The sequence below is a fragment of the Periplaneta americana genome, chromosome 15 (assembly GCF_040183065.1).
Source record: "Periplaneta americana isolate PAMFEO1 chromosome 15, P.americana_PAMFEO1_priV1, whole genome shotgun sequence".
Taxonomy (NCBI): Eukaryota; Metazoa; Arthropoda; class Insecta; order Blattodea; family Blattidae; genus Periplaneta; species Periplaneta americana.
This window is the reverse complement of record NC_091131.1, coordinates 16,114,800-16,137,901: the sequence shown is the minus strand read 5'-3', so window position 1 is coordinate 16,137,901 and position 23,102 is coordinate 16,114,800. Positions and strand designations below refer to the sequence as shown.

General features: G+C 35.1%; 1 protein-coding gene across 1 annotated transcript in view; it reads left to right on the top strand.

Moving 5' to 3' along the window:
* LOC138714680 (uncharacterized) overlaps positions 1 to 23,102 on the top strand; it is a 54,948-nt gene that overhangs the window by 6,213 nt on the left and 25,633 nt on the right. The window contains exons 3-6 of the mRNA XM_069846742.1: positions 4,553 to 4,753; positions 14,307 to 14,423; positions 16,599 to 16,853; positions 23,035 to 23,102. The exon at positions 23,035 to 23,102 is cut by the window's right edge and continues 274 nt beyond it. Of these exons, the coding sequence (XP_069702843.1) occupies positions 4,553 to 4,753; positions 14,307 to 14,423; positions 16,599 to 16,853; positions 23,035 to 23,102 (641 nt within the window). The remainder of the gene's footprint in view (positions 1 to 4,552; positions 4,754 to 14,306; positions 14,424 to 16,598; positions 16,854 to 23,034) is intronic.

Below are 23,102 nucleotides of genomic sequence, written 5' to 3'. Positions count from 1 at the left end.
TAATTAAAATTGATGTCAAAACTTTAGGGGCATATTCCTCTCATACAGAGAATGAAAAATATAGTACAAAATATATGTAAGTTCAATCATAAGACATATCTCTTTGCAAATATTTAATATCAAATAGAATATTCATGCCCAAAATCCAAGCGTACACATACTACATCACAGCAGAAATCACAAGCATATGTTCTTGATAATGATTAATTGTCAACATAAAACACAAGATTTGTAACATAGTATTACACTAATTATATTGTATTTTAACACATTTTACCTTTCGCAAATTTTAAATCTACGATCTCTTCATTTTCATTCATAATCAAATTTTTAATTGATGTTTTTGACACCGCCGATATTTTGCATAATTCAATTGCTCACTATTTAATCTTGTATGTATACCTGTAACATGAGTTATATGTATATACAATTACTTTCAATTCTTTGAAACTTGTATTGTATTAAAATCAATTATAACAACCTTATATATAGCTTCATACATAAAACTCATGAAGATTCATTTATCATGTATATTATACTGTTTGTTTATCAATTTACTCAAGTTTCAGATCATGTATTTTATTATATCTGATGATGCCAAATAAGGCTAAAACATTAATAGCAAATAAATATTTGCAAAGAGATATGTCTTATGATTGAACTTATATATATATTTTGTACTATGTTACTAGACTTATCTGAACAAAAATGAACTGCAAATTAATGAAAAAAATGTTAGTCTATGTGAACACTGGTCTGAAAACGCTTTATGTCCTTGCTTGAGCCTTTTTTCTACAATTCTGCTTACATTGTAAGATACGGTACGAAACCTGGGTACGCAGCGAACCTTAGTATGGGTTTGGGGATGCGCCTAGCTTCAGGATTAGCGCAATAGATCTTGGTCACAAAGAAAGGAATATATTGCCGTTGATTTTATGAAACCTCCTATGTGACAGTACAGAACATAATTTTTCAGGAGCAAGAAAAAATTAATTAATTCAAGAGTAGGGTTTAAGAAGGGCGCGTCAGCTACTATGGCTATTTGCGCCCTTATCTGAAATTCTTAATGTAACAAATACATAAATAATATAATAATCAGAGTGCTAAAAGAACTAAAAAGCGTTGTCACGATAAAACGAGCCACACAAATGCAGTATACATAAGGTGATTTCTACAGAATCATAAAAGTGAGCAATTCTACCACACTATTCAAAACGAACAAATAAAACAATAAAACTAAGGCCACCAGAGATAACTTGTCAATCATATTTTAAAACCATAAAATTTTATAAAATATTCGGATGTATAAAGTCCGAAATGTCAACAATGTAAAATCAAATATAAAACAACAAATGTAACCTCCGGATGTAAAGGGTCCGGAGGATGAGTAAAACGGATCAATAAAAAACTAAATCACCTTATCCAAACCTGTATTTGATAAAAATCTCAGAACTGCATTTGCACAATTAAAATCATTTCCAACAGCGTCACGTAATGTCGGCCGAATTCCATATTGCCTCCGTGCATGGTCATATTTCCTGCAACGCAATAAAAAGTGTTCCACCGTAAGTGGAACATGGCACATATCGCACTCCGGCTGAGGTTCGCCACGTAGGAGATGGCCGTGTGTCAGATGACAATGGCCAATCCTCAACCGGGTGAGTAAAACCTCCTCGTGTCGCGAAGCTCTTGTAGACGGATCCCAAACTCTAACAGTATTCTTTATATTTCGTAATCTGTTTCCCTCTAAAATTAATTAAACATCAATAGGCCTACACTGATCCTCGATGATGTAATTTATGTTCATCATATTCACCAACGTTTTCTACTGAATTATTTCATATTCTTATGCAGACCCATTGATTTTAATTAATTTTTCTTCCTCCTGAAAAATTATGTTGTGTAGTGTCACATAGGAGGTTTCATAAACTCAACGACGATATATAAACAGGGTGTTAAAAAAAGCGTTTAATATTGAGGTAGTGCTCTCCTTCCAGAATACAGAATGTTCTTTTTTTAATGGATATAACATTACCCAAGTATGCTGTTGACGAAGTATCCCCTTTACATGCCATGATGGCACTTGAGGGGCATGGAGATAGAGCCCCATGCTTTTTAGACCTCGGCACTAGAATGAAGTAGAGTATCTACTCATTTTATTTTATTTTATTGTGCTTCCTCAAATTAGAGGCTGCCATTAGACAAAGCATACAAAACAATATAAATGATGAAAGATAACAGAGTAGGAAAAAAGTAAACAAGTACACAAACAAACAAACAATGGCAATTTACAGAATAAAAAAAAGTTACAAGTAAAGAAGCAATGAAAGCTAATAAGAGAAAGAAAAGAGATAATGTTGCGTTAGTTTTTTCAGAACACTGAATTAGAGTCAATATAGGTGGTTTCGTAAAAGTTTGACTGACTCTCTAATTATGAGGAGGGCCAGTTCATTCAGAAACGATTTGTGCAGTCCTAGGGTCTTACATAATTGAAGGGTACACGGGAATAACGATCAAGGTCCATTTTAGAAATTTCGAGAAAAACTAATTTTAAAGTTTAAGCACTTAATGCTTTGTTATGTGTGTATTTAACAGAAATTGACGTAAGAATGACGATTTCTTATTACTAGCTACACCACATGATAGTACTTCTTTTCCACTATAAGATAGCATTATTAACTCAATTTCGATTTTTGATGGACCTTGATCGTTTTTCCAGTGTACCCTTCAATTGAGAAGAGAAGTTAGGTATCGTTCCTCTTGCTCCAAACATCAATCCCGTAACACTGATATCGTGAAGTTGGTATTTATCTTTATAATACGGGATGGTTGGAACGTAGATTGCTCGTTTCTCCTCATGTACGTCTTCATACGTTTCAAACCTGCTGGTGGGGTCGATTCTATGAAATCTGTATCGACATGGGGAACTATTAATAATGGAATTGCTCAAGGATCAATATTAGGTCCCCTACTTTTTCTAGTGTTTATAAATGATCTTGCCCCCCTAATAAAAGATGTAGGTCAGCCCATATTATTTGCAGATGATACAAATATAGTAATTACAGCCAATAACTCCAACACATTCCAATCTTGAACAGAGGAAATTCTATTCAAAAGATGTGACTGGTTCTCAGTCAATAAATTGGTATTAAATTGTAACAAAACTAACATAATTCAATTTAAATCATGTCCAAATTCAACGTCGCAAATTTCTAGCGCAATAATTAATAATAGATCCCTATTAGAAACAACAACAACCAAATTTCTTGGCTTAAAAATCGATAATGTGTTAAATTGGAAAAATCATATTAAAGAAATTACCCCCAAACTAAATTCGGCTTGTTTTGCTATTACATCTATGCAAAAGATAGTAAATACCAATACCTTAAAAACAATATACTTTGCATACTTCCACTCGGTAATGAGTTTTGGAATAATATTCTGGGGAAATTCCACAGATAGTAACAGTATATTTCTATTACAAAAAAGAGTAATTAGAATAACAGTAGGTGCCAAATCTAGGGAATCGTGTAGGACTATTTTCAAAAAGCTACAAATAATGCCCTTGGCTTGTCAGTATATCTTTTCATTAATAACCTTCCTCGTATGTAATCGTGAAAACTTTATAACTAATTCAACAGTTCATAGCATAAATACACGTCAAAAAATGACTTTCATACTCCATCGGCAAGTCTATCGTGCTATCAAAAAGGAGTACGTTATATGGCAGTAACAATTTTTAATAGCCTCCCTATCGATATAAAAAATGAAACTCAAAACATAAAATTATTTAGGGCCAAATTAAAGAAGTACCTAATTTCTCACGCCTTCTATTCTGTAGGTGAATTCATGACATTCAATAACACTTCATGAAATTGATACTAAAATATTGTGTTGTACTAGTAGACTATATTGTAAATCTCATCTGTATATATTTCATCTAGACTGTGACTATAAATTAAGATTTTATAATAGTATCAAGTTTTTTGACTTGTCCCATATTCTAGCTGTAAGTATGTATGAATACCATGGAGTGTAATAAATACAATACAATACAATTATCATACCCTGAGACAGGGATTCGCTAATAGCGATTATGTCAATTCGTCTGTTACTGCCATTGTCGGCAGTTCCGTGGACTTCTTCATAGACGGTGTATTTTAGTTTTCTAAGGGCATCGGCCAGTTTAGTTCTAATTGCATGGTGCCTATGTATACGCAATGTTTCGCCATAAGGGCAGGCTTCCAGGACATGAAAGATATTAATTTTAGGACGCATGTTTACTAGACCTTTTTCTTATTTTCACGAGTACTGGCACTCCTCAGAATACTGAATGCTCTTTTTTGTTTAATGAAAATCATACTGAGCGTCTACTATGATGTTGATCAACAAGTACCCATATTTTGGATGATATTGATTTTAGGACGCATGTTTATATCATTTTTCTTGTTCTTATTAGGCCTAATACTACCACTTCTCAAAATACTGAATGTTTTTTTTAACTCCTTGTGTATGTACCAAACATCTTATTAATTTATTTCCCTTTTTCTAGCGAATGATTTCTTTCCCAAGGAAGCGGTGCAACTGTTGCCAGATGAGAGTGGCTTCTTCAGATTCCAGGATATTATTCTCAATGTGAAGGGGTGTGTCATCCAAACGATAACAGAACCTATAGAAGAAGAAGTGTTATATCCTCCTCCGAGCAGTGGCTCAGAAGATCCGTTCTTCTATGTCTCTTACTGGGGCGATGAAGGTAAGTTTTCTGCTGAGAAGAAATAATGTAACAGCTTATCTAGCTGCAGTATTTTCTCTAGCATTTTCGTGGCTCGTATGACAATTAGTGCTGCTCAGCGGAGCGACTACAACCGGCGGAGGAATCGGAGGTTACGAGTAAAGCTCTCCTCCGATGATGCCCGGTACTACCGTCTGTGGTACAGGGGATATACTGAGGGATGCGGATATTTGGAGGGAAGCGACAATCGGAGCACGCAGATCTCAAGGACGACCGAATTTTGTTGTGATTTTGTTGTTCTTTCGTTTCATTCTGAAATTCGATTTAAAGATATATTTTACGTTAAACTAAATCGATTAGTAATTTCATTATGTAAGAAGTTTCCGATAAGCAAGTTATAATCTTAAGTATATTGAATAAATTAAACAGTCTGTCCTTATCTAGTATTACATTTATAGCATTAACGTTTTCAGTACATGTGTACCATTTTCAAATGCGAATGCCTGTTACATTTAAATAGGTCTGCATAACTGTGGGATTGGAACATTCATGAACATTATGGATGCTGTTGATAAAACTACATAAAACACAACTTAAGGATAAAATATATAAAATACATATGTTAACAATAGTTCACGTGATCATTTCGATGACATGTTGTTAGAGTAGTCTTCTCTTAATGTGGATCATCGTGTCCCTGTATAAACCAACACACATATGGGGAATTGTCTGAGAGCATTGCAAATGAGGTCCTGTATGATTTGCCAGTGAAGAAACGGATAAGAACATGGTTTCAACACGATCAAGGTGCATTATGCTCTAACAGTTCGCTAGAAACTAAATGAGATATTGGGTGTACACTGAGTTGGACGAGGTGGATCTCAGATATAGCCTGCACGATCACCAGACCTCACATCCCTTGATTTTTTTTCCTATTAGGATTTGTGAAACAGCACGTTTTTCAGATAGAGTCTACATCTTTAGAAGACTTGAAACAAAGGATCACCCATGTTATTCAGCACATCCCACCTGCAACACTTTTAAGCGCATTACTATTATCTACCAAAGTACATATGATATTTCCGTGCAGGAATTTTGCGTTACCATGTAGTGAAAGATGGATAGAACGAAGAAAAAATTCTCTCCAGCACCGGGACCCGAACCCGTGCCGACGTTTTATCCACTAAGCCACATCGGATTCTAGTTCCAATGCCGGATTGAAAGGCAAGTAGGACTTTACAGCTATTTCGAGATCCAAAAGATGGCTAAAACCGCAAATTGGAATTTATCGTTGATATTTCAGAAATTTTTAAATATATATTTTCTAAATTATAGACATCAGCTCAAAGAATTTGAGTGACCACAAGGGTCCTGAATACAATAAACATATACAATATAATGTGATGTGATACATTAAAGAAAAAAAGAAAGTTAATTGTTGAAGGCACATATAAGTGGATTAAGTGAAATAGAGATGATGATGTACTATTACTTCTGATTGCTATAATAAATTGTACGTCGAATGTCAAAGTATGTAAATTAGTACGCGATCGTTAGGCAAAGGAACTGTATAAAATGTTAGGTTGAATATTTACACCAATGACACATACATTATTTTACTGCGACATTACAGCGAAAAATGTATGCTTTACTGAACACCATAAAACAGATGTTTAAAAATTATACGCGAAATTGTAAGAAAAGTCTGTGGCAGAGAGCCATAGGTTGATAAGTGCATGTTCGTAACTTTACAAGAAAAGGTTTTGGAAGTTCGGAAGCTACCAAAAATCAATTCATGCTCTTAGTAATTTGAAAATTTAATTTTTGTTTGTAAACAGTTTTTAAATAAAACACAAGTAATATTACATCATTTGTATTATTAATGATTGTTTTAGAAAATAATTAATTACATAAACAAGTTTTGACTAGCAGTGTATTTTGAAACGTAGAGTCAAACCTGGATGTTAAATTCCCTCGTCCTTCGGGCTGAAGTATATGTTGTTACTAGATTTATTTGTTGCAATTATAATGTTAATTGTACCCCTTGTGATTACAAATATGAGATCTTTGTTTATTGATAGAGTTACAGTAGATATAATTTGTTTCACTGGTTTTGATTTACTAGCAAGAGTCTGACACTTTTTGTTGGTTTTGCGTCTCTTTGGAAGTATTTATCACTTTCATAGCTACTTGGTACATATTCTGAGCTATCTGATATCTCAGAAAGCCAGTTCTCATCTGAGTCACAATTGGATATATTGTCTTTATCAGGAACATTCTCTTCATCTTGGAAGTTAAATAGCAATTTCCCAAATTAGAAATTAATTTATTATTATTATTATTTATTATTATTATTATTATTATTATTATGTTTTTATTTTTATTACTATGTCCATTGAAATTTTAACTCTGATAACTTATCTTGGCATATTTTATATGTGATGTTTGCTAACTCAACGAGTAATTTCTCTCAGGAACTCACAATTCACTTCTCAGCAACAACTTACGAATCATTAGGTTGTTATTACTATATACAGTGAACAACGTCGTAAGTATTCAGTGTCTCATTAGTTCTGCGCATGATTAGAGTCGACGGCAATTCGGAAGGCGGTAGTCTGCTAGCGTTTGCGTCGAGAGAGACAGATAGAGAGAGCAAGGCAGCGTACAACATTGCCACATCGTACTTCACGAGCACGTGCAATACAAATAGCTCAGGAGAGAATTTAAATTATCAAAAGACAATAATGACCTTAGCCGTTGATTACTGTAAGCATGACACTAAACAAACCCTCTTTCCTTCACTAACAATATTCTTTGCACGGTTCTCAATCCCACACCACATGCTTCTGTGCTTCGTTTCTTGCGCGTTGGCAACGTTGCAGTCAGCATCAAGATGTCCGGCAGCGTTCTGCTCGTCAACGTTTTTAAAATAATTATACACCTTAAACACTATTTTCCGCGCCTGCCTGTGCAATACTTGTCTTTTTACAGTCTCTCCTTCCATTTATTTATCTTACACACACACAGTAGATGTTAGTTTTACTTATTCAATGTATTGAAACACTCACACGTGAACAAACGAACTCGGGAAGTACTTGTTATAGACTGATTCTGATTGGTTCTACTGTACAAGTTTATGACGTCACATACCAGAACTGCTACGGCGCATGTAGTAGCTGACCGCCTTCCGAAATGTCGTCTAGTCTAGGTAGTCTCCGGAGCGGTTGTCTGCACGCTTTCAGTCGGAGACCTCCGGTTACCTCCGATTGAGGCAGCAATAACTTTCCAATGGACAAGAAAGGGAATTGTGTATGTGCTGAGGCGCAGAGGTACATTTTCCGCTAAGCATTCCTTTAATTGGGTCATGTAGTGGTTCGAATCCGAGTATTTTTTAATAAGTGTATTTTTTTTGTTTATTCTTAAATTTTTATTGTACCTAAGTTTTTGAATGTACTTCACTCCCACCCCTTCTACTAATTAAGTTCCAACTGTCCTCCACACAGAACCAAGGCCGCATATAGTAAACAGCACTGAGTTAGTGAGTATAGTACGTTCCAGAAATATGTTCGCGTTTTACAGTGACGAAAGAGCTTTCAATATTGAATCATATTTTCACACAGGTACTGTCCGTTTGCCTACGTCGCATCCCGATTTCCCCCACCTGCTTCTGCTCGCTCCTCTGTAAAAGCTGGACTGTCTTAGCTCTTTTCTGAAAACATTAATTTCTCTTAGGAATTGGACGTTTACGTAATATTATACAACTGTTTAATTTAACTTAAATAAAAGGGCCTCGTTAAGTAATTAACTGTCACGTGATTTCCCCCCTTTCTACGATCCTGCGGCATAACCACATGGACGGACAGTAGATAGCATGTCTGAGTAATTTTATCTTTTCGGATCGGGCAGAAATGAAGATTGAATTTACAGTACGTAAGTTACTCTTTTATAGAGTAGGTACAGAATTATTTCAACATGAGTTACTAGTACGAAGGACGAAACTGGTAATTGGAATTAGATGCAATAGTCTATAGTGCGATAATATACACAAAAGAACTGAAGCCTGTATCGAAATGAACGGCCACCATTTTGAAAAATGTGTTTAAATATCCATATTATGATTATTTTTCAATTTAACTTCATTCTCTATATTGTACGCTAATGTGCTGTAGACAGTATAATATGCAGTGCATAATGAATACGTTCGCATGGATTACTCAGTTCGTGTGTAAAAACACTTATTCTTAATACAGGACTGCATTTTGATTAAACAAAAACGTAATGAAAATTATCGAACTCAAAATCGCGATATTTCCTAGTTTACGTAAATGGATGAACTACTTTTCTTCCCTCCTATAACTAATAAAGTGATTTGTTTGTGTTTTACGCCAGTATCATCGAACTCCAGTAGTGGAAAGGGGTAGCGAACGGTGTTTCCAGTTTTCTAAAGGTATAGCCAGGTTAATATTAAAAATGTTAGTAAAAATAAAATGATGTCCCTGTATTTCCATCAAAGAAATATAGTCCCACAACAATATCACATAGTATTCTACAGCACACCATAACTTTTCGAGCACCAGGGTTGTTAGATTCACGCATCCATCTTGTGTTCTCTTTGGACCAGTTTCGTCCATTTTGTGTATGAGTATGCTCATTCAGAAAGAATAAGCATTCGTCACTGAACAGAACATGCTGAAGGAAGGATCGAACAGTACGCAAATCCTATGTGATCCAGTTGCAATATGTTCGCCTCTTGAGTGGATCTTCTTCTTGCATTGTGTGTAAATGCTGTAATTTGAAGGGGTGAAAACGTAGCAAAACACACAATAACTGTAGCATTGTTGTTTGCCTTACCATGACCTACTTCAATTTATGTACTGTATAAAAAATACAAATATTTACATACGGAATAGTTAATAAAATTTTACATGAGAAAGAGTTCGTCCAAAGGTCTGGACTCTGGAAGAGTACCTAAAACGCTCATTGCATTTCCGCTTTGAATTGCAATATTTAAACGTTGACGCAAATAAGTAGTGCAACGATGATCATCAGTAGTGGAGATCAAAATTTGGCCTGTACTGTATTCATTTTACGTATTCCACTGAAACTAATTCAAGAAAACTGATATGGAGACAAAAGATGGATAATTCTAGTGGTACAAAAAGGGGAACATGCAGTATAAATGAAAAAGGTCATTCAGGTTACGAACATCTTGGAAGGAACACGTCATTACGTTACTTTGTACAATAATTATTTCAGTTGTACCATTAGTATTTTTTTCCATTCGTCAACTGACTTCTGTGTCATACAGTATTATGAAATGTTAGGCTACTATGTCAACTTATGAACGTAAATTAACATTACTGACATTACTTGACTTCAGTAAGGCATTTGATACAGTTGACACGGACCTTCTATTATGTAAATTAAGACTTCTGAATCTTTCTGAAAGTTCTGTTACTTGGTTTGAATCCTACCTTCGCGAACGTCAACAATGTGTCATTGCATGCGATTATTCTTCAAGATGGTGTGTCGTGAAATCTGGAATTCAACAAGGATCAGTTCTCGGACCTTTACTCTTCATGATTTATATTAATGACGTGCCTAAAATGATAAAACACTGCAAATACCATATGTATGCTGACGACTTGCAAATTTATTTGCATTTCCACCCTGACGAGACTAGTGACGCAGTAAATAAAATAAACGAAGACTTAAATTCGATTTCACTGTGGTCACACAAATTGGATTAAGGTTAAATCCAGAGAAATCGCAAGCAATCGTAATGGGACATAATCGTCTACGAAGTACTCTTGATAGTGGTACTACACCACATATAACATTGAATGGGATTATTGTTAAATACAGTGAAACAGTTAAAAATCTTGGCATTTTTATGGATAGCGATCTAAATTGGAACACCCAAGTAACACACACTTGCAAAAAAATATTTTCTCAACTTCACTCTTTGTTTCATATGAAAGAATTTCTACCACTTAGTCTAAAAAAGAATCTTATTCAGACGCTTGTAATGCCCCATTTTGATTATTGCGATTCCTTACTAACTAATGTAAGTTCACTCTTAGCTGAGAGACTACAACGTGTTCATAATGTGTGCATACGATTCATCTGCAATACTCGTAAATTTGACCATATAACACCTTCCCTCCAGTTACTTTCATGGGTGCGTCTGAAGGAACGAAGAACAATACATTCACTGTCTCTTCTATTTAGAATCATGCATACTTCTACTCCGAATTATCTCTTATCGCGCTTTCAATTTCTTACAACTCTTCGAAACCGATATCAAGCACTTCTTTCTATCCCTCATCATAGAACGTCTCTATACTCATCCTCCTACACTGTAGAAATACCTCGTCTCTGGAATTCGCTACCTAATGATGTCAGGGACTGCCGGACTTGATCACAATTCAAAATTAAATTGGAAAATTTTGTCTTGTTTAATGCGTTTTAGATATTGCTAGAAGTGTTGATTTGTGTTTTTTTACTCCAGATTAAAATCGCAAGTTTCTTGTTTGTGTTAGTTAATTAGGATACAATTAATTATACTTAATCACTCATTTAAAGTTTGTGTGACTGCAACCTGTGTATATTTTTGTGTGACTTTACTTCGTTTATAGTGTTTTTTTTTTCCTTTTTATTTCTGTTATTGTATTTGTATTCCTGGTGTTGTGGAAGAGAAGGCCTGATGGCCTTAACTACACCAGAATAAATAAATAAATAAATAAATAAATAAATAAATAAATAAATAAATTTTTATGGAAATGTTCAACAGAGTTAAATTATCAATTTGTTCAGTGGCAGAAATACTAAAAAAAAATCAAATGAATGATCAAGAGGTTCTGACAAACAACATTTAAGTTTTTTCTTTCATGTTTTTATTTGTTTTTCTTGTTTTTTTTTGTTTTTTTTTTTGTTTTGTTTTGCACATATACAGTATAATATTATTTGTGTGCATTATTTTTTGTATGTCTATATTATAAACACGAGCTTTGATCATACGGGTGTTCCTAATTATTTATGCTTTGTACGTAAAATTAATTTGGTATAAATAAATAATGAATATCAAATTATTCTTTTTTTGAAGCAAAGACAACAGATTAAGAAGTGATTTAACACTTTCTTCCCAAAGTATCATATCTAATTATAGACTCAAATATTGCTAAATATACTAGGGCATTTTAAGTGTTTAAGCATTTTCGGTATATGTGATGCAATAATAAGGTAAAACGTTATGTCTAAAGGTAAGTATGAGCTGCAACGTTATTCCAGTCAGAAGCCTCCCAGGCACAAGCCTTGGTACTGCCCATTGCAGAAGATGCGATGAGCAAGAAACCTTAGCCCATGTACTGGGTTTTTGCAGGAAGGGAGAATTACTGAGAATTGACCGTCATAATAAAATTCGCTCCATGATTGCCAATGAACTTCGCCGGCCTGATAAGTATGAGATGTACGAGGAAATTGGGTGCCTTTCTGCTGAGGTTCAACTCGAAGAGCAGATATTATTATTATAGACCGAAAAAAAAAATTGTGGACTCATTTTCGATCCCACAGTCCGTTTTGAGAACAGCGAGGAACAACCTAGAGAAGTCTGCAAAGAAAAACGGGCAATTTATCTGCCATGCTGCAGTGATTTGTGGACCAAATATAAGATCAAGACATGGGACGTTGTAGGAATTATGATTGGGGCTAGAGTCACAATCCCACGGGAGTCTTAGAAGTCTTCCGATGATTAAAAGTTCCTGACAGCACCATGGATATCATATCCTCCACTGCACTCAAGTCATCGATTAGCATAATTAATCATCACCTATATTCATTATAAAATGTAATTTGCCTTGTAGCCTAAATTGTTTGTTACGTTTCCAATAAATTGTTCAATGATAGCCTACCTAACTAGGGTTTATATTAAAGAAAAAATTGAATGAAATATAAATATTCATTTAGAATTGATTAGGAGACCGATTATTAAACCCCGGTTGGGACGGCTATCAACTAATTAACTAACTGAAAGTCGTAGTTTGAAGAAAGATTAGAACTGCTATAATGTTACTGTATTACAATCAGATGCGTTGCTGTGCTTTAAAAATGGTACAGAAATGCAGCAAAACCTCGTTAATCCGGAACAATTGCAAGGATAGGTTGACTGGTTTCACCAAAGTCCGGATTAACTGAAATAACCTACAAGAACAGTAGAAAGTGCATTGAAACTCCGTTTATAGCAACAAAACACGTTTATTACGGTGTATTTAAAGAGTATAGGTCTAAATACACTATACAGTACAGTAAAACGTAAAGCAATATATACAATGCAGTACCCATAATGAAATTATGATGATGTGGCGAACGGACCAGGCTCTGCATCAGTTCAAATTCTTGCTGCGGAAGTTGGTTTGAATTACATGTCTATATTCTTTCGTAATTCCATAGTTCTAATGTATAAAAGTAAGTCTTAAGGGGAGAGGATGGTATTTTTTATGAAAAATTACTAAATTTAAAAAAAAAAATCTTTAAAATACTCTGTGATATGTGTGGATGGCATTTTTAAACTTCCTGCATTATGGATTTTTAAATCACTTCCCCACTTTTATTGTTGTTTCCGGTAAATTAAATTTTCAAAAAAAAAATTTTTTCTTTAAAATACGCTTTCATATGTGTGGAATGCATTGCATAACATTTTGTGGGTATTTGTGCCCTTATCGGATATTGAGACGTCATTTTTAAACTTCCTGCGCTATGGATTTTTAAATCACACGCCCGCTTTTATCGGTTTCCAGTAACTTCATTTTTTTTTTTTTTTTTTTTTTTGCTACATTGCCAGACAAATGAATATAATTTCCGAGCTATTAAAGATACATGCATGAAATTTAGAACACACATTCTTTAGACTATTGGGAAACTTTTCTCTGTAACAGAATTTTGTTAATCGATTTCATTTAAAAAATACGTCCGTTTGTTTGCAAGAAAGGAAATCAGAAAATTGTTACTAAATTTTAATTGTTTATTTTACAAACATAGGGACTAATATCAAAATTCTGTTACAGACAGTTTGTAGAACATACTTTTGCAAATACATTGCAAAAACTGTTTGAATCTATCTTTAAAAACGGTTTAGATATATCGGTTTTAGTACAATCCTGCATTGGGTATATATTTTTTTCAAATTTGGGCCCCTAAATATATTTTTTTTTTTCAAAATATTTTTATTTGGTTGAGTTTCAACAGGTATGAGCTCTCTACATACAAAAAAATTAATAATTTACACCAAATAGGAAAAAAGTTTTAAAAAATACCATCCTCTCCTCTTAAAACAAAGTTCTTTAATTTTCCCACACTCATAGTTTTTTTGCCTGTCCGGATTAAGCGAAGTCCGGGTTATCGGGGTCGGGATTAACGAGGTTTTACTGTACTCAAATCTTCGGTTAATCCACTATGTATTAATATTAAAGGTTCGTATTTCAACATTTTAATATTAAAATGCACTCCACAAAAAAAGGATTTTCTCCATTTTTTCCTACACTTCTGGCCTATGTATGATCTCTGTTTTGTGTTACAGGTGTAGCTGAATGTGGCGCAGAGGTCGTCTACAAACCTAATAACGAGACGCATTTTAAAATGGTGTACTACAATCAAACATACGCGCTGGCCAGTGAGGTCCAGATCACTGAGATGAGTAAGTGACTACAGTTGAACTCCTAACTTACAATACTACTTCTCCATTCATACTTCCGCGATCGGAAATAAAACATACTAGTGGCTTGTGCAGCAAATGCTGCATTAGACATTCAAATAAACATTTTTCAGATTTATTTTCAATGAAGAATACGAGACATTCTGAAAGTTACTTGCTTCCATAACAATGAAAGATAATCTCTCTCCAGCCAATACTAAAGAGAACCACGTATATAAATATCTACACCACACCGCCATTAAATATATCAAAAAGACCCAACCCCACTTGATTAATAACTATAAAAATATTTGATTTTTAATAATATTATTATCTTACGTAAGTTTTATAGCTTTCAGTAACATACACTATATATACTATATAGCCACCACTCAGTAAAATATAGAAATCAAAACCTAATTTCAGTTATTGTCTACATCTACTTATATAACCCCAAAACGTTTCACTTTCATATCATCAATATAGAATTAATATACGTATAATTAATGAAAAATAGTCACATCATGGCATTAACTACAATAATATTTTATTTCTAATAGTAATAATGTCATCAAACCTCCTCAAGTTTTGTAGTTTTTAATATCCAACACACAGCTGTACCCACAAAATTACAAACCACAGAATCGAACCTGTAAATTATTTTTAGTAAGTTAAGTTTTTAATAACCAATTTAATTTGAGCTCTAAATATGTCAGCATTCTTGCAGATCATGGCCTTCGTGTAACATTGTTTACTGTAGTATGTGTTTTATTTTATTCTGAAATTCAACACGGCCGACTTGATCTCGCTTCGCTTCTCCTTTACAAAACAGCGAAGGGAATATCAAGTCGGCCGTGAATGCTATTAGCTAGTTCTCAAAGCTGACGACAGATGGATTTTGGAAAATAGGAAAATTATGTTTAAAAATTGACATTTCACTGAAAACTACTATTTTTCCGAAAAACTTTGAGTTCCAAGCTTCAAAATGAGGGGTTATTTATTAAAATCCGTCCAGCCGTTTTCCCGTAATTTCCATTACCAGTTCAAATTATATATATATACTAGTAGCTTGTGCAGCAAATGCTGCAAACTAAGTTCATTAGACGTTCAAATAAACATTTTTCAAATTTATTTTCAATGAAGAATACCAGACATTCTGAAAGTTATTTGCTTCCATAACAATGAAAGATACTCTCTCTCGAGCCAATACTGAAGAGAATGACGCATAGAAGTATCTACACCACACCGCCATTAAATATATGAAAAAGACCCAACCCCACTTGATTAAAAACTATAAAAATATTTGATTTTTAATAATAGTATTATTACCTTACGTAAGTTTTGTAGTTTTATATATAGAATAGCTGCCACTCAGTAAATTACAGAAATGAAGATCTAATTTAACACATTCTCTATATCTACTTATATATTCCCAAAACGTTTCACTTTCATATCATCAGTGTAGCATTAATATGTATAATTAATGAAAAATAGCCACATCATGGCATTAACTGTAATGCAATTTCATTTCTAATGGTAATAATGCCAAAAAAACCTCGTCAAGTTTCGTAGATTTCAATATCCAATACACAGCTGTACTTAGAAAATTATACACCACACAATCAGACCTGCAAATCACTTGTTTTTAATAACCAATTGAATTTGAACTCTAAATATGTCAGCAATCCTGCAGGTCATGGCCTTCGTGTAATAGCTATTGTTTATTGTAGTGTGTGTTTTGTTTTATTCTGAAATCACAGCCGTGCTGAAATGCAATTAGTTCTCAAAACTGAAGAAAGATGGATTTTGAAGAATAGGAAAATAACGTAGGAAAATTGATATTTCACTGAAAACTACTATTTTTCTAAAAATTTTGGGTTCCAAGCTTCAAAATGATGCGTCATTTATTAAAATCCCTTCAGCTGTTTTCCCGCAATTTCCATTACCAGTTCAAATTATATATATAGATGTTTGGAAATACCGGAGTCTTGGTGGAGAAGAGAATGTAGGTCTATTTGAATTCACCCATTCATTTAATTCGATGTCCAATATTGTAGCTACTTGGAGTTACCTACATCCTACATACAATTGTCCATCTATTAAGACGTAAATTATACACTCAATGTTTCAGTTATTTAGATGTATCTACATGTACTCGTATATTTTACAATGTTTCAGGTGATACTGCTACCAATACGTCATCGTTTTGGTATATTGGAAAGACTGGAAAGCTGGATGCAACTAGAGACGACAGTGATTACTGTGAAATAACAAACCCCAGCAACGAGACAACTGTGCTAAAAACGCCCCTTACATGTTCGATTCTAAGGAATCCAGTCACAGTAGCAGACGAAGGCACTTGGACGATCCGCTACTGGCTGAAAGGGGATATTCTAACCGAAGTGTTGAAATGGCCCGTCTACGTAAGCATAGGTAAGTCCACCAGCTCATACCTTCCGACACCTGTTATGTATTAGTGTGCACACAAGCTTATGTATTGAGAGAACTATAGTTTGACAACTTTAAGTGAAACCCCATAATACACGCCAACTTCTGGAATCTCTCCCTTTCTTCCTTCTCTCTCCCTCGCTCCTCGTCATTCAGTCACAATCACCACGTAAATATCTGAGAGGGTGTGTGTGGGCATCGCGACCAATAGAAGAACCACTCTCCAGTATTACCACAATAACGGATTCTTCATTTTTGCCTCGACTGTCGGCTAGGAAGGTTCCATTATAGGTTCGTTCCAACAAGTCAGGAACCGTCCGTAACCATCGTGAGCATGCGCAGTACAAAAAAAGCGTTCCAACACAATCCGAACCAGTCCTGAACCGGGAACATGTACTGCAGTCGGGCGTTCCAACAAGCTTTTGACACGGGTTCGGAACGGTCAGAAATAGTCCGTGGATTGAGGCATGTACGGAAGAGTACGCGAGACGCGCATGCGCATAAGCTCACCAACGTCTCCTGGATACTGAAGAAAGACATGATCGACTGTTCGCATCATTGAGGTTAAAGATGAAAAGTGACAGTACAGACGAATAATAAAACTAGAGATTTAATTTAAATTTTCGCCAAAAAAAAAAAGGGAATGGAAATTATTTGGTTATTGAAACAGTTAATTACAATTTCAACATGGAGCTTTGATTAAAAATATAATAAATAACGTACATACATTAATAATTAAAAAAATAACTATTGAAGTCAATTATCGGAATTCTTGCCTTCCATTTTTTTTGTCATATTTTTATTGAAAATGATCGAAATTCTATTTTCTGCAATTAGAATTAGCTGCGAAACGAAAATAATTAAGCATCCCGTTCTTAGCAAAGATGATCACAGTTATAGCATCTCTGGATTTAGTACATAACGATCCGCGAAAGCGTTCCAACAGCGTCCAGTCCAGTTTCAATCCCATAGCAGATGCTCAAATAGCGCATGCGCATAAGATGGTACAGGAACCGTACATGAACTGATCCATGAACCGCTTGTTGGAACGAACCTTATGCTAGCATTTCAGGCAACTAGTCAACCTTTTAATGCTTTTGTTAGCAGGTTTGACAGACTGTGAGTGGACCTGCAAGTGCATAGTGCTCTCTCCCTTCCCCCCGTGCTTTCTCACTTGCTCCTCCCCAAGACAGCCAGCGCTCACGTAGTAACTCGGTCAGGGTTTCAGTTCGATTTGTCAATCTATAAATAAGGAGTGAAACGTAAACTTTAGTATTTTTTTCCCTTTAGGAGATTCCAGGCAAAGTTCGGGACTCAGAGAAAGCTTGTCATGGGTATTACTGTGTTACAAGTTGAGGAGAAATATCTTCCTGCTTTGTATAACATTGTGACCCCGCGAGTAATTTTATTTTATTTATTTTTTTGGTAATTTTTAATTATTCCGTTTGCATGTTACCTTTAGTTTATTTCAAGTATCTTAGGAAACAACAATGTTTCAGTGGCACTAGACTCACATAGGGAGATCCCGGGCTCAAATCCCGTGGCCGACCAACCTCAATGAAGTTTATAATTACTTCCCTCAGTCACAGGTAGCATATGAAGTATTTTTGTGTACAAACTCTGATTAAATCTTTATGCTACCTGTAGGCCTAACTGTTGTACAAAGGTTCATAAAAAGTATATTATATAGGAGAGAAGTTATTAATTTTGTCTTAATGCACCACTATAAAGGGACACTTTCTCATATAGAAACATAATCAGACTTTGTAGACAAAAAATATATACTACCTCTAACTTCTGTATCCATTTTCATAAAAATCTGTTAGGAGATAAGGTAATAATTTTGTTTAAATGCATCTCCTATAAAGGGGTATTTTCTCTTATGGAACCGTAATAATACATTATGCAACGAGCCTATAATGGTAGTAATTAAGACGCGAGGATGTTTATGAAAGAGTAGTATTAGTAGTATTTATTTATTTAACCTGGTAGAGATAAGGCCGTCAGGCCTTCTCTGCCCCTCTACCAGGAGATTCCAACAACAATATCAACAATAAAATTACAATTAGTATTAAATTTACAATTACAATTACAAATAATATTACAGTTAGTATTAAATTTACAATTACAATAAAATCAAAGTACGAAAAGATTACCTGAATAATTAAAGCTAGATAATTTATCATAGAGAAACAAAGAATATTTTATATTTACTGGATTACAAATTAAATGTAGAATAACAAAATTCTATAGTGATGAAATTACTGAATATTGAAATATTTTGTCATAGATTAAAGAAAATATTTACAAGTAATCAATTACTGACCAAGTGCCTAGTAAGTTTTCGTTTGAATTCAATTTTATTTCGACAGTCCCTGATGCTAGCAGGTAGCGAATTCCAGAGTCTTGGCAGGGCTATTGTGAAAGAGGATGAGTATGAGGAGGTGCGATGGGATGGTATTGTTAGTATTGTTTCATGGAGAGAGCGTGTGTTCAGATTATGGTGGGAAGAAAGGTAAGTGAAGCGAGACGACAGGTACGAAGGAATAGAAGAGTTCAAGATTTCGAAGAGAAAGAGAAGTGAATGTAAATTTCTTTTCTTATCTAGTTTAAGCCAACCTATTGCTTCCAGGGATGGGGTAATATGATCATATTTACGAACATTGCTTACAAAACGTACACACAAATTATGAGCACGTTGAAGTTTCATTTTGTTGTCGCTGGAGAGGTCAGTCAGTAAAATGTCCGCATAGTCGAAATAGGGAAATGCAAGTGTCTGCACAAGGGACTTTTTTAAGCAAGAGGGGAGATGAACATTTATCCTTTTTAGCACATGGATAATAGAATATACTTTTCTGCAGGTTTCTGTGATTTGCATGTCCCAGTTGAGATTATTATCCATGTGAATGCCAAGATTTTTTACTGAAGAACTGAAAGGGATATGCATTGTTCTTACTTTAACGGGGGAAATGTCGAGGTGTTTTACAGCGTCGGTTTGTCGTTTGTGTCCTAATATAATTGCTTGTGTCTTTCCAGGATTGATTTTAAGACGGAGTTTCTTTGTCCATGTCACAATCGAGTCAATGTCTTCGTTCAATTTATCTATAGCGTCATTTACTCGGTCTAAGCGGGAAGAGATGTAGCATTGCGAGTTTCATAATTTTCATACGAGCGTCTTAATTACCATTATAGTCAAGTTTCATAGGACTTTTTATGCTCGACCATATTTCTAACTTGAAATTATTCAGAAGTATTCATTTTATTCTTATCTGACTGAGGAGCGGAACTGACCATGTGCAATAGCTCGTAAATTGCGAGATGCGCGCAGACGCGAAAGTATTGATTTTTTCCGAGGAACAAATGTCCATATTGACCTTGATATAATCTAGAGAGTAAAAGAAACGTTAACCTTGATATAATGTTAAAATTGATTTAGACATTGAAAAACGAGATGACAAATTGAATTTATTTGAATATTATTTACTCTAACTATTATTATTATAGTAACAGAACATAACCTTCTGCGACAGTATTGGATTTCCAGCCTCCGTGACGTTTCGCTAGTTGTCTTTCGATTGCATATCCGAGAATAATCGATACTTACGCTTTCATATTGCTGCAATGGCGTTTTCTGATTGGTGGAACACCTGAACTTTAATGAATAGGTGTACTTTAATGAGGTCCATTAAAGGGCTGCTACCAGGTGTATAATTACTACATTTCGGCACGGTCGAGCATAAATGCAGTTTGTACACAAAAATATATGCTAACTGTAACTTTCGTACATTATTTCATAAAAATCTGTTAGATAGGAGAGAAGTTATTCATTTTGCCTTAATGCACTACTATAAAGGGATACTTTGCTAATTTTGTCCAGCTACTAGATCTGCGTTCTCATCCACGGTGAGTTTGTTAAGGTTAGATAAAAATGTGTCCAATGAATTTTTACCTGATGCTTCATGTCATGTGAATAATTTTGCAAGCCTAAAACATTCACCCAGTAATTAAAAACTCCCCCATTCCATGATCCTTTTCTGCTGTTAGCCAAACATGTAACAGATGCCCCCTTGTACATAACCTTCTAAAAATAACTTGCTACTGATAAAACAGTAAAAGCATTACCCAAATGTTAAAGAACATGAATTCACATTCATCTGTGCCTAACTAGACAAGTTGAAATTTGTTTTTTGTCCACCGAGATTGGCAAAAATACACACTGTGCAGCGACGTAGCTCTGACGAAAGGAGCGTTTGACTGAAGATCCCAAGCTCCGCTCGAGTAGTGTTAGATTTTTGCTTCGGCGCTAAATAACCTAGTAGTTGATAAAGCGTCGTTAAATAACCTAGTAAAAACTACTACTACTATTACAACTTCTGCCACTGCTGCTATTACTACTGCTACTACTAGTACTATTACAACTACCGCCACTACTGTTACTACTAGTGCTACTGCTACTATTATTACTGCTACTACTAGTGCTACTGGTACTGCCCCTACTGCTACTACTAGTACTATTAAAACTACTGCCCCTACTGCTACTACTAGTACTATTAAAACTACTGCCCCTACTGCTACTACTAGTACAATTATTACTGCTACTACTAGTGCTACTGGTACTGCCCCTACTGCTACTACTAGTACTATTAAAACTACTGCCCCTACTGCTACTACTAGTACAATTAAAACTACTGCCCCTACTGCTACTACTAGTACAATTATTACTGCTACTACTAGTGCTACTGGTACTGCCCCTACTGCTACTACTAGTACAATTAAAACTACTGCCCCTACTGCTACTACTAGTACAATTATTACTGCTACTACTAGTGCTACTGGTACTGCCCCTACTGCTACTACTAGTACTATTAAAACTACTGCCCCTACTGCTACTACTAGTACTATTATTACTGCTACTACTAGTGCTACTGGTACTGCCCCTACTGCTACTACTAGTACTATTAAAACTACTGCCCCTACTGCTACTACTAGTACTATTATTACTGCTACTACTAGTGCTACTGGTACTGCCCCTACTGCTACTACTAGTACTATTAAAACTACTGCCCCTACTGCTACTACTAGTACTATTATTACTGCTACTACTAGTGCTACTGGTACTGCCCCTACTGCTACTACTAGTACTATTAAAACTACTGCCCCTACTGCTACTACTAGTACTATTATTACTGCTACTACTAGTGCTACTGGTACTGCCCCTACTGCTACTACTAGTACTATTAAAACTACTGCCCCTACTGCTACTACTAGTACTATTAAAACTACTGCCCCTACTGCTACTACTAGTACTATTATTACTGCTACTACTAGTGCTACTGGTACTGCCCCTACTGCTACTACTAGTACTATTAAAACTACTGCCCCTACTGCTACTACTAGTACTATTATTACTGCTACTACTAGTGCTATTGGTACTGCCCCTACTGCTACTACTAGTACTATTAAAACTACTGCCCCTACTGCTACTACTAGTACTATTAAAACTACTGCCCCTACTGCTACTACTAGTACTATTATTACTGCTACTACTAGTGCTACTGGTACTGCCCCTACTGCTACTACTAGTACTATTAAAACTACTGCCCCTACTGCTACTACTAGTACTATTAAAACTACTGCCCCTACTGCTACTACTAGTACTATTATTACTGCTACTACTAGTGCTACTGGTACTGCCCCTACTGCTACTACTAGTACTATTACAACTACTGCCCCTACTGCTACTACTAGTACTATTACAACTACTGCCACTACTAGTACTGCTGCTAATACCACTACTACTACTACTACTACTACTACTACTACTACTATTATTACAATTACTGCCACTACTACTAGTACTGCTGCTACTACTACTACTGCTGCTGCTACTATTACTGCTGCTACTTCTACTACTACTACTACTACTACTACTACTACTACTACTGCTCTGCTACTACTAATACTGGTACTACTAATGCTGCTGCTATTGCCACTAATGCTACTACTACTATTATTATTACAACTACTACCACTACTACTACTACTACTAATATTACAACTACTGCTGCTACTGCTACTACTAGTACTGCTGCTACTGCTACTACTTCTGCTTCTGCTACTACTGCCATTTTCTTACATATGATACATTAGACTTGTTATTTTGCAGCTCCGGAGGACGGAGACATGGACATAAGTGTAGAGGAGTCAAAGAGGTTTGACGGAGGCATGGATCTT